General features: G+C 38.8%; 1 protein-coding gene across 1 annotated transcript; it reads left to right on the top strand.

Annotated features, from left to right (window-relative positions):
* The first annotated feature begins 15,311 nt into the window (after positions 1–15,311).
* LOC145417516 (uncharacterized) lies at positions 15,312–16,467 on the top strand. Its single transcript, XM_080286224.1, has 2 exons — positions 15,312–15,841; positions 16,341–16,467. The coding sequence occupies exons 1-2, from the start codon at positions 15,312–15,314 to the stop codon at positions 16,465–16,467; spliced, it is 657 nt and encodes a 218-aa protein (XP_080142350.1).
* The last annotated feature ends 649 nt before the right edge of the window (positions 16,468–17,116 follow it).

Here is a 17,116-nt window from a genome sequence, read left to right as displayed (position 1 = left end):
AAGGCTGAGAATAGGGAACTCTTAGAGTCAGAAACTACGAAGTTTGAAAACAAATTAGAAGAATACTTATCTGTAGTAAAGACACTAGAGTCAGAATTAGCTGACACTGCCGCGGAAACACAAGTTGTGGCACAGCAAAGTAGAGCTGTGTTACCACAAATAACGCTTCCGAAGTTTGATGGGGAGCAGAACTGGAAATCCTTCTGGGACCAGTTCAAATATTTGGTACACGATAGAACAGATCTCCCTAAAGTCACCAAACTTACGTATTTGTTAGGACAGGTCAAAGGAACACCATATCAACTGATAAAAGAATTACCAGTAGAAGAAAATAACTATGAGGTGGCTTTGACCATCCTTAGACAAAATTACGAAGACAGGGAGCAAGTTATAAATCAATTATTGAGGGCTCTAATAGAATTACCCACGCCTAGGCACGATTTTGATTCCTTGCAAAAATTTAGTTGCAGTAAGTTGTAAATTAAGGGCCTTAGGTACTTACGAAGATATTAAGACATCAGATTGGGTGCTTTCAAGAATTGTGTCCTTAAAGCTACCACCGAAAACCAAGGATGCTTTGTATGGTAGGTACCAGAAGGATAATTTCTCCTGTGAAGAGATTGAGGAAGGCTTGATGCAACTCTGTAAACATTTGCAAGGAACATTAAACACTACTGAGGTCAAACAGAGACTGAAGTAAAGAAAAAACCCACTAACCAACTGGTTGGGAAAGTTAAGTCAGAGAAGACTTAGCTCCACAAAAGCCGAGGATAAAGTATTAAAGATAAGGAATAGACATGCTGAGGATATTAAGGAATTAAAACCTTCCATGGTAAAAGACAGGAAAGTTTGTGTCTTTTGTGGTGAGCAACATTCCAGTGCATCCTGTCAACAGTACCCTGATTATGCTTCTAGAGTAGGGAAGCTTCAGGAACTGGGGTGTTGTATAATCTGTATGAACTCCGAACATACTGCCGCGGACTGTAAGACTAAATTAAATCTTTGCATTAAATGCAAAAAAGATCATCATCATAGTGCTTTATGCCCTAGGATGAAAATTGAGGTTCCTAAACCTGCAAGCGTCAATATGACAATTGCAAAGGGGAATGCTCCATTAGTAATGCCAGCTGCAGTACCAATAGCAGATGTGAAAGTATTGTTTGAGAATAGAAACCAATTAGTATGTACCCTGTTTGATACGGGTGCTCAGAAAACTTTCATTTCTGCAGACATTGTGGAGAAATTAAAGTTACCAGTTATCGGCAAGGTAAATCTAGCCATTACAGGATTCTTAACAACTAAGAAAGCTCAGTCTTTTGATTTAGTTAGACCTGTAATACAATTAGGCAGATATAAATTCCGTATAACAGCAGCTGTGCTTGATACTATGGAGACAAGTATATACATAAAAGGATTGAAGGAAACCTCTGATCATCTACAAAGCTCAGGGATAAAGTTGGCTAAACAGAATGTGGAATCAGATACTGTGGGTCCCATAAAAATGATAATTGGTTCTGATTATTGTGGAAGATTCCTACATAGGACTTTCAAAAGGAATAAGGTACAGTTGTTCAAGAGTCCAGGAGGTAACCTTATTATGGGTCAGTTGCCTTTTCCAAAACAAGTTAAAGGAGAGGCCAAACTAGTAGACTCAGTCTTTGTTACCCCCGCACAGTCATTGATGGTAGCAAGAATAGGTGCAGAATTAGAACTTACTCAGATAAATGACTTGTTGGATGAAAATATTGAACCTGTACACAAACTGTGGGACCTAGACAGTGTGGGAATACACTCTGAGGAACCAACCCCTGAAGATAAAATAACATTGGACTTGTATAATCAGTCTGTGGAATTTAAGGATGGACAGTATTTGGCAGGATGACCATGGAAACTAAACCATTCAGAGTTACCAACAAATTACCAAGCAGCTAAAGCTCAGTTAAATTCTCTTCTAAGAAAGTTGAGGGATAAACCAGAACATCTGATCCTATATGATAATATTATAAGGGATCAACTGAAGAATAAATTTATAGAAGAGGTAGAATACCCTGTTAACCACAAAGAAGGACACTACTTACCACATCATGCTGTAAGCAAGGATTCAGTAACTGCTCCCATAAGGATAGTATTCAACTGTAGTAGTTAAGCGTCCAAGGGATGAGCTAGCTTGGACGATTGCCTATACTCTGGACCTACACTAACAGAGAAGTTAGGGAATGTGTTACTAAGATTTAGAGAAAAACCTTACGCTTACACAGCAGACATTAGTAAGGCTTTTCTCAGAATAGGACTGAGAGATAAGGATAGGAAATTTACAAAATTCCTCTGGCCTCATGATCCTCAAAATAAGGATAGTCCATTGAAAACTTACTGTTTCCGATCGGTGCTCTTTGGCTCTTGTGCTAGTCCTTTCCTACTTTGCAACACTTTAAAGCATCATTTTGAAAATGCCAAATGTCCAGAAATAGGGCAGGCTTTTTATATGGATAATTTGCAAGGTATTGCTGATACAGAGTCGGAAGCTTTGAAGGCTTATAAAGTAGCCAATTCCGAATATGGGAAGGCAAATTTGCCGTTACAGAGCTGGAATACAAATTCACCGCTTTTGAGGAATAAAATACAAGAGGACTATCCAGATTCTGACATTCCCAAAATTCAAAATGTGTTAGGTCTTAACTGGGATACAACAGCTGATGTAATAAGTTTGAAACCAATTAAGTTCTCTGATGTCACTCTCACCAAGAGGTCCTTGTTAAGTCAGGTTTCTAAGCAATTTGACCCATTGGGATTTGTCAGTCCTATAGTTATTAGGGGCAAATGTTTAGTACAGGAGGCTTGGCGAGAAAAGTTAGACTGGGACTCTGAATTAGGTGAGACATATGTGGAACAATGGGAACAGATTAGAGAGGAGTTTGAAACTACTTCAAGCATATGTATTCCCAGGAAAATAAACAGTAATGAGAAGTCGCACTTACACATATTTTGTGATGCTTCTCAAAGGGCCTATGGAGCAGTAGCTTATTGCGCAACAGGAGAGGATGGTAAGATTATAATGTCCAAAGCCAGAGTTGCGCCAATTAAAGAAAGAACCCTACCTCAAATGGAATTGGCTTCCATAGAAGTAGGAACTAAACTGGCCAGGTATATAACCACTACTCTTGATACTCAGTTTGAGGACATTTACATATGGACTGACAGTGAGATTTGTCTCTACTGGATAGGGAAGGAAGACAGTAAAATTCCTTTCGTCCGTAATAGAGTGAAGACTATTAAAGAGCTGTCTTCCAAATTTAATTTCATGCATGTGTCCTCCAAACAAAATCCAGCTGATCTGCTCTCGAGAGGTTCGACCGTAAGGAGACTGATCAAAGATAACTTGTGGTTTAAAGGTCCTAAATGGTTACTCACTAAGGATTGGCCTGAACAGAAACAGTACAGTATTGCTGAGATTAGTGTAGTGAACTTGGATCCTATGGTACCTGAGCCAGAAGTAATTGACATCAGCCGATTCTCATCAATAAGACAACTTCTAAATACTACTAAATTGGTTGTTGAATTTTTGAATAAGAAGTGGGGTTTCAGAAATCAGATCCCCTAGAATACTGGTTGAAAAGAGTACAAAGAAATTCTTACGGGGAAATATATAAACTTTTAGGCCAAGACACTGGAAAAAGGAATAAGCTGATGAAGAATTTAGGCTTGTTCTTAGACGGAAAGGGTCTGATAAGATGTCGAGGCCGATTGGTAAAGACTGACTTGCCCATCCAAACCAAACATCCCATTTTATTACCTAAGAGTGGATGCTTTGTACAACTTATTATAAAGGAAGCCCATAATTCCACTCTCCATGGAGGTGTACCGCAGACTTCAGCCCAAATTCGGGAAAGGTACTGGATTCCTAAGGGTAGACAGGTTATTAAAAAATATCTCAAAAACTGCATCATTTGTAGGAGGTATGAGCAGCGACCTTATATCTACCCAGGACCACCAGCCCTACCGAAGGATGGGGTGAACATAAGTCGGCCCTTCCGTATAACAGGAGTGGACTACACAGGGGCTATAACTGTTACGGGTGAGGAAACTCCCCATAAAGTTTACATTTGTTTATTTACTTGTGCCTACACAAGGGCAGTCCATCTAGAATTAGCGAAAGACCTAAGCTCAGAGACATTCCTCAATGTCTTTCGCAGATTTGCCGCTAGAAGGTCTTGTCCTGGCAAGTTAATAAGTGACAACGGAACTAATTTCGTAGGAGCAGCACCTTTACTGTTGAACATAATGAACGACCCAAAGGTTAAGTCGGCGCTGGGAATCCGAATTTGTTTTTGGCAGTTCACAGCTCCAAGAGCTCCATGGCAAAATGGATTTACCAAAAGAATTATTGATATTGTCAAGAACTGCCCGAGGAAAACATTACATAGAACTAAGATCACGAGAGAAGATTTAAGAACAGTAATAACTGAAATTGAACCAGGATTAATAATAGACCCTTGACTTATCAAGATGACACTAGCGACTCGCTAGAGGCCTTAACACCGACTCACATGTTATATGGCAGGAAGCTCCATCTGATGCCTTGTGTGGATATCCAGGAAGAAGTTGATGATCCTAACATAGGAAATAATGATTTAGGACAACATCTGCATGAGGGATATCAACGTCTGAAAAGGGTGCTGGATACTTGGAATAGACATTGGAGCGAAGAGTATCTTTTGAGCCTACGCAAGAGGTTTTATGGAGCTCAAGCTGCCAGCAACAAATCAGTTATAAACATAGGAGATGTGGTCTTAGTGAAGACTGAACAGCCAAGATCCCAATGGCCATTAGCTATAGTGATCTCCACACACCCAGATTCTGAAGGGGTGCAGAGACTCGTAAAAATAAAATGCAGGGGACATACCAGTATAAAAACTATTGATAAACTGGTATCCCTTGAGTTAGCAGCCACTCCAGATCCAGAGGATGGTGAAGATCAAACGGGTCAAGAGGCGCGACCTAGTAGGGCCGCAGCACAGGGTTCTCGAGAACTATGGAGGGAACTCTTGACTAAGGGTCATATTACATGATACAACGTATCATTTTCCGCTGACCCCAAAACTGTGGGAAATATATTCCCCCAGAGCAATTGCGCTCTCTGTTTTCATCATAGTTATCCCTGGTTAAAGGCAGAGGAAAAATTGAGACGGTTGTTAATTGTTCAAGCGGTTTTAATAACCCAGAAATTACGTTCTCTTTAATAATTCTTGTTATTGATAAATTAAATGCTACTGCATTTAACCCCCGTGGACAACTATACATTGTAAATACATGTAATTGTGCTATTTTCCACTGACCTAAACTGCGTCTGCACGTTAGATGACGTGGCAAGTAGGGAAAGATTCTCCGGTTTAGCAGATGTGGAATTAAGATATTTACACAGTTAAAGGGAATATTTGGTCTAACTTTAGTTTAGGTAAAACTAAGATTAATTTGTTAGATTTACCCTGTACATATCATGATGTAATTTAACTGTATTTAGTCCTGTAAATAATTAATAGTTGGCAACCTACCCTTCTATGAGGGAGGTGGGTACTGCCGCACACTGCACTCTGTTCCTAGTCACTCTCAAGCTAAGACAGTTGTATATACGCACCATAAGGACGCTTGCTTGCTCAAGCAATTACACTAAGCAGCCTCATCGTCATCGGTTATCGATCACTCCCTCTTCACTATACCTCATACCAATTAATCTGGCCAGGCATGTATGGCAACACTGTTCCTGCCGAGATTCTGATTGGCTGGAGGTGTTTGTTCGATTTCGTTGTTGCTAAAACTGATACTCTATTATCAGATATGATACTGAGTTTGTCAACAATACAATCGTCAAAAGCAATAAGAAATCCGTTATATACTTAACAACAATGAAATTTTCGTAGGAAGATAGAGATATGAGTCAACAAAGTATTATAATAGTCCAAGTTAAGGTCAGCATTAGAACAAATCCTTTATATCTCCGACACTCCATAATATAACAGAAAATTAAGGAAACCTGCTTAATCTAAGCGTTGGTATAACACACATTTAAATTATAAAGTCAGTCCGCACCCTTAAATCGTGCCACAACTCTGAATAATTAAAAATTCTAATGAAAAGACGAGTTGTGTGGGGAGGGAGATTTGAAAAAATCGCGACAAATCAAAGTAGGCTAAAGGAAAACTATTTCATTATATATCCTTTATTATCACAGTGCGGACTGATCTTAAAATTTAAATGTGTTATACCAACGCTTAGATTAAGCAAGTTTCCTTAATTTTCTGTTATATTACGGAGTGTCGGAGATTTAAAGGATTTGTTCTAATGCTGACCTTGACTTGGACTGTTATAATACTTTGTTGACTCATATCTCTATCTTCCTACGAAAATTTCATTGTTGATAAGTATATAACGGATTTCTTATTGCTTTTGACGATTGTATTGTTGACAAACTTAGTATCATATCTGATAATAAAGAGAGTATCAGTTTTAGCAACAACAAAATCGAACAAACACCTCTAGCCAATCAGAATCTCGGCAGGAACAGTGTTGCCATACATGCCTGGCCAAATTAATTGGTATGAGGTATAGCTAAGTAACCTTTACGAATTGGCCAATTCAAGGGGGGGATTAGCTAATGAGATAGAAGAGAAATAGTTATTGTAGGTGAGTTAAGGTTAAGTTACGTTTCGCCTAACTCTGAGACTTGTTTGATTTACTTAAGAACAACTTTATCGACGAGTAACGACCTACGAGTTGTTTATTAGTAAATACCAGAAATTTCTATCACAGTGCCAGGTGTAGCGTTATGATCTGTCCCCCTGTCCGCCCCCTAGGGCGCATGCGCGGGAGTTGCCAGAGGCCGCCACAAATATGCCATTTGTCCTCTGATCTCTGTAGGGGTAACATGATCGGAGCCTCTCGCCCTTTGTTTACAAACGGCAAATGGTCATTCCGGCGTCTCATATCATTCGTCTCAAAGCTTTCTCGGGTAGTTTTCGCACTTAAATTAAATTAGGTTAGGCGGAAAGCAGTAAAAATTCGAATTTCTAAGGTATGAATGAGTTAGGTTGGATAAACATAGTTATAATTAATCATCTGGGGACGAGTTATCTAATCTGTTAGGCGTGAGGATTGCCTTAGCTTTGAATCTTTACAGGAATGAGTCAAGCTCGTATTGTCCCGTGTATTAAACCGTTTTTATCATACATATCCTTGAAATTATAAATAGTTTTGGCACACACTACCTCATTCGGTTGTGCATTCCACTGATCAATTGTCCTATTAGGGAAACTGAATTTCCTTACATCTTTATCACCTCTCTTTTATGCTGTATTTTGCAATGTCCTCTTGCTGATGCTTCACACATATGATATATATTCATTTATGTCTATTTTCTGTTCCCCTGATATGCATTTATATAGCATAATCATGTCTCCTCCTCTCCTGCAGCGTTGGTAAATTCAATCTTTCCAGTCTTTCTCAGTAACTTAAATCCCTTAAGCTTGATACCCATCTTGTAGTGGCCCGTTGTATTTTTTCAATCTTATCTGTGTTTTTTGAGATGAGGATTCCAGACTACTGTGATGCATAATCCAGAGTTGGTCTGATGAATATCTTCCTCAGCATATCTTCATTTATATACGTGAATGCTATTCTTATATTAGCAAGCAATGTATACATGTTTCGTACCTTCTCACTGATGTGATCATCAGGAGATAGTCTGTTACTGATAATTACTCCTAGGTCCTTCTCCTTTTCTGATATGTGTAGGGTTGATCTTCCTAACTTATAATACCAATCTGGTCTTTTCTCACTTTTACCAAATTTTATTACATGACACTTATCCACATTAAATTCCATTTGCCATTTATTGCTCCATTCATGAAGCTTGTTCAATTCCTCTTGCAGCTCTTTGCAAGAATCTATGTTAGTAATTTTCTTTTGAATTTTTGCATCGTCTGCAAACATACTTAGATAGCTTCCTCTCTGCGTTATATATTCACTTTAATACCCACGCAACTCCTTTTAAATGCCATAGAGTCAATAAGTGGCTTGGTGCTGGCTTTTCCTTTTCCTTTTTTTTCCAATTATCCAATCCAATCCCTTTAGTTTGAGAAATCTTACATCTCCCTTTAGTTTTGAGAAATCTCACATAAGAGTGTTAGGCTAGTCCAGTACAGTTCAAGTTCAGTCAATGTGAAATGAAAATTAGCCTCTGAATTTCATTTATGGAAAAGTACTTTTAACTCGACACTATGAAAACAGTATGCACTCGAGTAGTGTATGCTTAGTGAAGTGTCCTGTTCACACTGTTACAGCACTGCTACTGATTCAATGGATAATGATAAAGTAAAAACCCTTATCAGTTACGTTACTGAGATCACTTCAGATACTAGTTGTTATGGGAAATTAAAAAAAAAAATCCTAAGTTAGGTTATTCAGCACATTGGGTACATTACTACATATCACTGATTGGCATATTTTAATACCAATCGTTTATTTAAATCTACACACATGTGCAGTAACATAAACCCTGTCGTGTCCAGTAGCACAGGATATAATTATATACTGTGCTATCAATGGAAATGCATTGAATACAGTAATTAAAAAAAAAAAAAAGCAAAAGTTAGCACCAAGCCAATGAAAATATGGCACTGAGGTGGAAGGAGGTTGGGTGGTTATTAAAGTGAAAATATATGGCTGAGAGATAAGACACATGAAGTACAAGAGGAGGTGAATAATAAACGCCAGTACCAAGCTAAAACAATGACTACATGGCACTATAATGGAAGAGGGTTTGGTGGGTATTAAAGTGAAACTGTAAGGCAGAGAGGTAAGACAAATAAAGTACAGGAGCAGAGTGGGAAGAGGGGAAGGATGGAGATTAAAGTGCCCCTTTTGCCACAAGCAGGGATACTGAGGAAGTATTCTGTCCCCCCTCCCCAGGGGGGTAGTATCAATGGAAACTAAGCCAGCTCCCAGTCACGGTTATCTCACGAATCCTTTCCCCTCGGGGAGGGGGGGTAGAACACTTCCTCAGTATCCCTGCTTGTCGTAAAAGCCCACTAAAAATCCTTCCCCTTTTCCCCCTCTGCTTCTTGTACTTTATCTGTTCCACCTCTGCCATATATTTTCAATACCCACCCAAGTTAGTGCCATATAACTTAGTCATTGAATGGAATGGATTATTAAAAAAAAAAAAAAAAGAAAAAAAAAGAAAGGAAAGGTAGCACCAAGCCACTCAATGACTATATGGCAGTACAATAGGAGTTGGGTGGGTATTAAAGTGAAAATATAAGGCAGAGAGGTGGGACAGATAAAGTACAAGAAGCAGAGGGGGAAAAGAGGAAGGATGAAGATTAAAGTGCCCCTTTTAGACGGTTTTTACGACAAGCAGGGATACTGAGGAGGTATTCTATCCCCCCCTCCCTCCCCAGGGGGAAACTTAGTCATTGAGTGGCTTGGTGCTCGCTTTCCTTTTTTTTTTTCTTTTTTTTTTTAATCCATTTCATTTCCTTCCATTCCATTCATGAGTCCTTTACTCATCCCTCTTAACCACCTGTGAGGTCTACAAATACCTGTACGCTAGGCAAATTTAACACAGTGAGAAATACTCAGCTACAGACCAGTATCACCGACCAGTGTTGTAAGATACTAGAAAAGCTGATAAGGGAAGTTTGGGTAAAACATCTAGAACATGGTATGATAAAAGAGAGGCAGTTCGGTTTTAGGAAGGGAAAATCATGTGTTACTAATCTTCTAAGCAATTATGACAAAGTTAGAGAAACATCACAGAAAAGAGAAGGATGGGTGGACAGTATCTATTTAGATTTTAAGGAAGCATTTGACAAAGTACCGCACCAAAGACTTTTATGGAAACTGTACCATCAACGAGGTATCCAAGGCAATCTCCACTGTTGGATGCAGGATTTTCTCAGAGAAAGGGAAATGAGAACAATATTAAGGGGGAATTACTCATCATGGAGGGAAGTGACCAGCGGAGTGCCACAGGGCTCAGTTATGTTTTTAGTATATATAAATGGCATAGATAGTAATATTGGAAATGAAGCTATCTAAATATGTTTGCAGATGACGCAAAAATTCAAAAGAAAATTACTAACATAGATTCTTGCAAAGAGCTGCAAGAGGAATTGAACAAGCTTCATGAATGGAGCAATAAATGGCAAATGGAATTTAATGTGGATAAGTGTCATGTAATAAAATTTGGTAAAAGTGAGAAAAGACCAGATTGGTATTATAAGTTAGGAAGATCAACCCTACACATATCAGAAAAGGAGAAGGACCTAGGAGTAATTATCAGTAACAGACTATCTCCTGATGATCATATCAGTGAGAAGGTACGAAACATGTATACATTGCTTGCTAATATAAGAATAGCATTCACGTATATAAATGAAGATATGCTGAGGAAGATATTCATCAGACCAACTCTGGATTATGCATCACAGTAGTCTGGAATCCTCATCTCAAAAAACACAGATAAGATTGAAAAAATACAACGGGCCACTACAAGATGGGTATCAAGCTTAAGGGATTTAAGTTACTGAGAAAGACTGGAAAGATTGAATTTACCAACGCTGCAGGAGAGGAGGAGACATGATTATGCTATATAAATGCATATCAGGGGAACAGAAAATAGACATAAATGAATATATATCATATGTGTGAAGCATCAGCAAGAGGACATTGCAAAATACAGCATAAAAAGAGAGGTGATAAAGATGTAAGGAAATTCAGTTTCCCTAATAGGACAATTGATCAGTGGAATGCACAACCGAATGAGGTAGTGTGTGCCAAAACTATTTATAATTTCAAGGATATGTATGATAAAAACGGTTTAATACACGGGACAATACGAGCTTGACTCATTCCTGTAAAGATTCAAAGCTAAGGCAATCCTCACGCCTAACAGATTAGATAACTCGTCCCCAGATGATTAATTATAACTATGTTTATCCAACCTAACTCATTCATACCTTAGAAATTCGAATTTTTACTGCTTTCCGCCTAACCTAATTTAATTTAAGTGCGAAAACTACCCGAGAAAGCTTTGAGACGAATGATATGAGACGCCGGAATGACCATTTGCCGTTTGTAAACAAAGGGCGAGAGGCTCCGATCATGTTACCCCTACAGAGATCAGAGGACAAATGGCATATTTGTGGCGGCCTCTGGCAACTCCCGCGCATGCGCCCTAGGGGGCGGACAGGGGGACAGATCATAACGCTACATAACGCAGTGATACCGACTTGTATACATTAAATATTTTTCACATTTGGTGCCCAGAAAGAGGGCTCCGATTTGTTTACCAGAACTATTAAACATTTTTCACAATAGTTGAAAAAGACCTAACCTGTTTGAATGCTGATTTTTGCAATAAAAAGAAGTTAAATGTTTGAGACAAAGAAATTATTACTTTTCAGTTTTACGGGAATCACTGGGATTGAACAGAATATCAAGATGTAATAGAAGAAATAAAATGTCAAGAAAGAATCATGGTAATTTTCCCGTAAGGTCCAGCCTTGGCCCTCTGAGGCAGTAAAACTCGGCCCATAAAAATTGCAAGCACAGCACATGGGGGCATGCAGTATGAACAAACAATGAGGCGACCACAAGAATTCCTGCAATCATCAAAAGCAGTAGATGGGTGCAGAGGATTTCCCTGATGAATGTGCCAGTCTCTGATGCACTTCTTAAAACACTTCTGGCTGCCTGACAGTGACTTCTAGAACTTCTGTGTACAAGTTGCTGACACTGCAGAACTGGTCTGTGCTCACCACTGAAAACTCTTCATTCTCCAAGCTTCACCTACAGCCAGAGGGAACTTTCGACTACAAATAAGTATACATTGAATGTTAGTCTTGAGTTCAAATTAGGTACAGTATAATAATAGTTGCAAAATGAGTTATACTGAACAAGCTGTAAGTGACCTGCCCCAGTTAACCGAGGCAAATGAGGAAGCCATATGTGACTGTCTCCAGTCTACTGAGGCAAATGAGGAAGTGAAGAGTACCAAAGGTCTTTAATAGAGAAAGGGCATGAGTACCAATTAACACAGTGTTCAAAGAGGTTAGCATCATCAAGGCAAGCATGGACAAAAGTGGTAAAGGAAATATTATCAGGTATGAATGATGTAAGTTTGGATCAGCCAGAACAGGTGCAGTTTAATGAAGTAGTAAATGCATTTCATAAGTTAATGGAAGCAGATCCAAGCTTACAAGAAAAATTGTCACAGGAGTTAGTGGAAGAAAAAAAAGTGCACACCACCTGTTTAAGGAGAATGGACAACAAAATGAATGAATTGATGCAGAACACAGAATCAGTAAGTAAAGCTCCCAAGGATTCACAGTCTGTTAGGTCACAAATTAGTAAAGCTTCCAAGTGCTCACAGTCTGTTAGGTCATAAAGTACTAAAACTTCAAGGCACTCTTACTGCACTAGTAGATCTTATTCCAGCACCACAAAAAAAGAACAGTTAAATGCTAAACTAGCTAGGCTAAAAGTTGAGCAGCAGTTTCAAGAAATGGAAATAGAACATCAGAAATTCTTGCAAGAAAAGGAAATGAGTATCAGAAGCTCAAGCAAGAAAAGGAACATGAGTATAGGCAATTATTTTTAAATAAAGATCTTGCTGCTACTCAAGCTGAGCTAAATGCTGTAAATTCAATGGAAGATTCTTTAGATTTGCCAGAGTGTGATGATGAGCTAGATAGTAAAGAACAGCATCTTCAAAAATTCTTTGAATCACAAGGACTGACAGAAGGTGAGAAAATCAAACCTAGCGTATCAGAACCGAAAGTGCCTGTCAAAGATTCAGCTGTTTCTGCCATGGGTGAATTAGAGAGACAAGTGTCCAAAGTAAATCATACTTTCTTGCAGGTGAGTCCAAAGCTTAACCCACATGCTAAGAGTTTTGAACCAGAATCAGAATGAAAACAGTCACAGGCATCAGGTAAGCATGATACACCAAGTCAGTCAGTGGACATGAATATACTAAAAAGTGTGGTAGATATTTTATCATCCAAAAACACAAGTGAATTGCCTAGCCCAGAGCCAGAGATCTTCAGAGGAGATTTATTAGAATTTCTATCCTGGATAAAGAATTTTGAAATATTCACAGAGTCGCGAGTCACCAATCCGGCAGAGAAACTTTTCTACCTAGGAAGGTAAAAACTGATGGGGAAGCCAAAGAAGTATTAGAGAACGTTTGTGTGTGCATAATGAAGAAGCTTTCAGTATGGTTAAAAGTAAACTGAAAGACAGATTTGGCAATGAATTCATAGTGGCAAATGCTTATAGAAGAAAACTGAGTGAGTGGCCAAAGATCTCAAGCACTACAGAAATTATCCGACTTCTTGCAGAACTGTTTTACAATAATGAACTCAACAAATTTCCTTAATGTTTTAAATGATCCTCAAGAAAATAGCAAAATCTTACAGAAGTTACCCCCATCTTTAATTGAAAGATGGAATTCAGTAGTCCACACCTGGTTCTCCACATGCATAGAATACCCTCCATTTTATGCCTTTTGTCAATTCTTAGCAGATGAGGCAAAGAAAGCTTGTCATCCAGTCTCATCCTAGAGTGCAGTCATGGCAATGAGTCAAAAGCATAACGCAGGTGCTTTAAAGGGAAAGAAGGAAGATAAAGCAGAAACAAACAGATTTGGGGTAAAAAGTCTGGTAGCCAACACAACTGGAGTGAAAGAAACAGAAGCACGAAAGGATCAAAGGGACAAGGGTGACAAGAAACAAAGGAATCAAAAGGACAAGGATGACAATAATCAAAACATCAAAAGGCCACAGTGTATCTGCCGCAAAGAAGAACGTGAACTGGACACATGTAAAAGGTTCAGTGAGCTTAGCAATAAGGAAAAGGTAGAATATGTACAGAAGTCATTTATCTGCAAAGGTTGTCTAAAGTATGGATATATCATGAAAAACTGCAAAAGACGGAAAGTATGTACAGTATGTAAGAGACGTCATCCAACATCTCTTCATGAAGCCATACCTGAAAGAATCAGAGAGAAGGAAACTGAGGAATCACAACAGTGCAAGACAACAGAGGACAATGCTGTCTCAAACAGAATTAAAATCGACAGGTCGTTCGTAGGAGATACACACAGCATGATTGTTACAGTGTGGCTGTACAACAGCAGTGATGCGTCAGAGTCTTAGTTTATGCCTTACTAGATTATCGGTCTGACGTTTGCTTTATTAAAGGGATTACTATAGACAAAGTTAAAGCAACTGGACCACAAATACATCTGCAGTTAGCTACAGTGATGGGAAAAGATACTGTGCTTTGTACCAAAGTACAAGGGCCTGTGGTAAAGGGCGTGTATGAAGAGAAAGAAGTGTTCCTTCCCTATACATACTCTAGAGAACATATACCAGCCAGACGAGATCAGATACCAAGACCCAAGACTGCAAACAATTGGCCACATTTGAAAGGAATAGCAGACAAACGGATGCCATATGACTCTAACGTAGAAATTTGTCTAATCATAGGACTTAGCTGTACTAAAGCACTGAAACCGAAGGAAATTATCCCAGGAAATGAAAATGATCCCTTTGCTAGAAGAACAGAGTTAGGATGGGGTATAATAGGAAAGGTTTGTGGCGACAGAAGCACAGATGGCATTGTACAGGTACACAGAACTATGGCTCGAGAAGTTGTCATCAATAATGAAAGGAAAGCTTCCTAGTTGTTCCAGCTCAAGTAAAGAAGGTTGTCAACCTGCAGCAAATCAAGAAAATGTTTGAGCTGGACTGTAATGACAGACAGTTGACGTTCCTATCTCATATGAAGACAAACTTTTCATAACAAAAATGAAAGAGGGAGTATACAAGCCAGAAGAAGAACATTATAAGATGCCACTTCCTCTCAAGAATGAAAATGTCAAATTTGAAAACAAAACTTAGCTGTTTACAGACTGGATAGACTGAAAAGAAAGCTCAAAAATGACAAGAAATATTATCAAGATTACAGTATATGAAGTCTGTGCAAGACAGGATAACACATGGGTACGCAGAAGCGGTTCCAGCCAAGGAGTTAGCAAGTGCAGATGGGTTTGTGTGGTACGTACCTCATCATGGGGTGTATCATCCAAAGAAACCGGGCAAGATAAGAGTAGTATTTGGCTGCAGTGCTAGCTACAAGAAACAGTCACTAAATAGTCACTTATTACAAGACCCAGACCTCACAAACAGTCCATTGGAGTGTTATGCAGATTTCGCCAAGAAGAGGTAGCATTTGTATGTGATATTTCTGCAATGTATCATCAGGTGCATGTGTCTCCTGAACACAAGGACTTGCTACGCTTTTTGTGGTGGAAAAATGGAGATCTGGACAAAGAAGTGATTGAATATAGAATGACCGTGCACTGGTTTGGAGCTGCTACTTCACCAAGTGTTGCAATTTTCACATTAATGAAAACAGCTGATGATAATGAGCTTGAGTTTGGATCTGATGCAGCTAAGATTGTCAAAAATGATTTTTATGTAGATGATGAGTTAAAGTCTGTAACTACTGCAGCTGAAGCTGTCCAATTGATTAACAGCAGTACGGCAATGTGCATGAATGGAGGCTTCAAGTTTCATAAGTTCTTGTCCAACAGCAAGGAGGTACTGGCAGCCATCAGTCCAGAAGAAATGGCAGGAAGTATCAAGAGCTTAAATCTCAGCAAGGACTCGCTGCCTATTGAGAGAACACTTGAAGTTGAGTGGTGTGTTGAATCTGACTCATTTCAGTTTAGAATAAATTTAAGTAGTGAGCCTGTAACAAGAAAAAGTATTTTATCAATGTAAGTTCCATATTTGATCCCCTAGGTTTAGTATCTCCTTTCACTCTAAATGGAAAAAGAATACTTCAGGATCTGTGTAAAGATAGGGTAAGTTGGGATGATGCTGTACCAGAAAACATGAAGTCTAGGTGGGAACAGCAAGTGAAAATACCAAGGTGTTACAAACCTGAAGCGTTTGGAAAAATTAAAGCAGTTGAATTTCATCATTTCTCAGATGCTAGTCAGGAAGGCTATGGACAGTGCTCTTACATTAGATTGATTAATGACAAAGGTCAGATGCATTGTGCACTTGTAATGGCAAAATCAAGAGTAGCACCACTTAAACCCATTACTATTCCAAGGTTAGAGCTTGCAGCAGCAGTTGTATCAGTAAGAGTTCACACAATTCTGAGAAGACAGCTGAATTACCAAGATGTCAAAGAAGTATTTTAGACTGATAGCAAAGTAGTGCTAGGCTATATCTGTAATGATGCTAAGAAATTTCATGTGTATGTTGCAGAGTTCAACAGATACGAGATGAAACATCACGAGCACATTGGAAGTATGTTGAAACAGAAAATAACCCAGCTGACTACGCATCACGAGGCATGCCAGTACATGCCATGATTCACAGTTCTAAGTGGTGAAATGGACCAGACTTTCTTGGGTAATCGCTTGACACACTTCAAGCATGAGTAGAAGACTTCGTTGTTGCAGATGATCATGAAGTGAAGAAAGTTATATCATGTCTCACAGAAGCTCAAGAGCCATCATCATTCCTAGACAGACTGAAGTATTTCTGAGATTGGCACCGTGCAACTAGAACTACTGCAATGTGCCTCAGACTTTAGAAAAAATTCAAAGGCAAAGAGCAAAGTAAGCAAAATGTAAAAACAGCCAAACAAAACTTCGTCAAGTCTGAGTATATTCCTGTGACTGCAGCAGAACTGAGAGAAGCTGAAAATGAGATAATAAAACAACTTCAGGCACAAGCATTCCCAGAAGAAAAAAAAGAGCATTGATGAACAAAGTTAACAAGGAAGAGTTAATTTGTGGTGTTAGAAGAAACAAGAAAAATGTCTTAAAGAAATCAAGTCAAATGTATAAGCTTGATCCATTCATGGATGAAGATGGGATCATCAGAGTAAGTGGAAGGATCAGAAGAGCAAATAATTATGCACAAAGACAGAAAGCACCCAGCCATATTACCAAAGAAATCTCACATAACTGATTTGTTGATTTGTTACTACCATAAAAAAATACATCAAGGTTGAGGCATTACACTAAATGAGTTTA

This window comes from Coenobita brevimanus, chromosome 110, assembly GCF_032717465.1.
Source record: "Coenobita brevimanus isolate Jiangsu-jjx chromosome 110, ASM3271746v2, whole genome shotgun sequence".
Taxonomy (NCBI): Eukaryota; Metazoa; Arthropoda; class Malacostraca; order Decapoda; family Coenobitidae; genus Coenobita; species Coenobita brevimanus.
The sequence above is the reverse complement of the archived record's forward strand: the minus strand, read 5'-3'. Positions and strand labels throughout refer to the sequence as shown.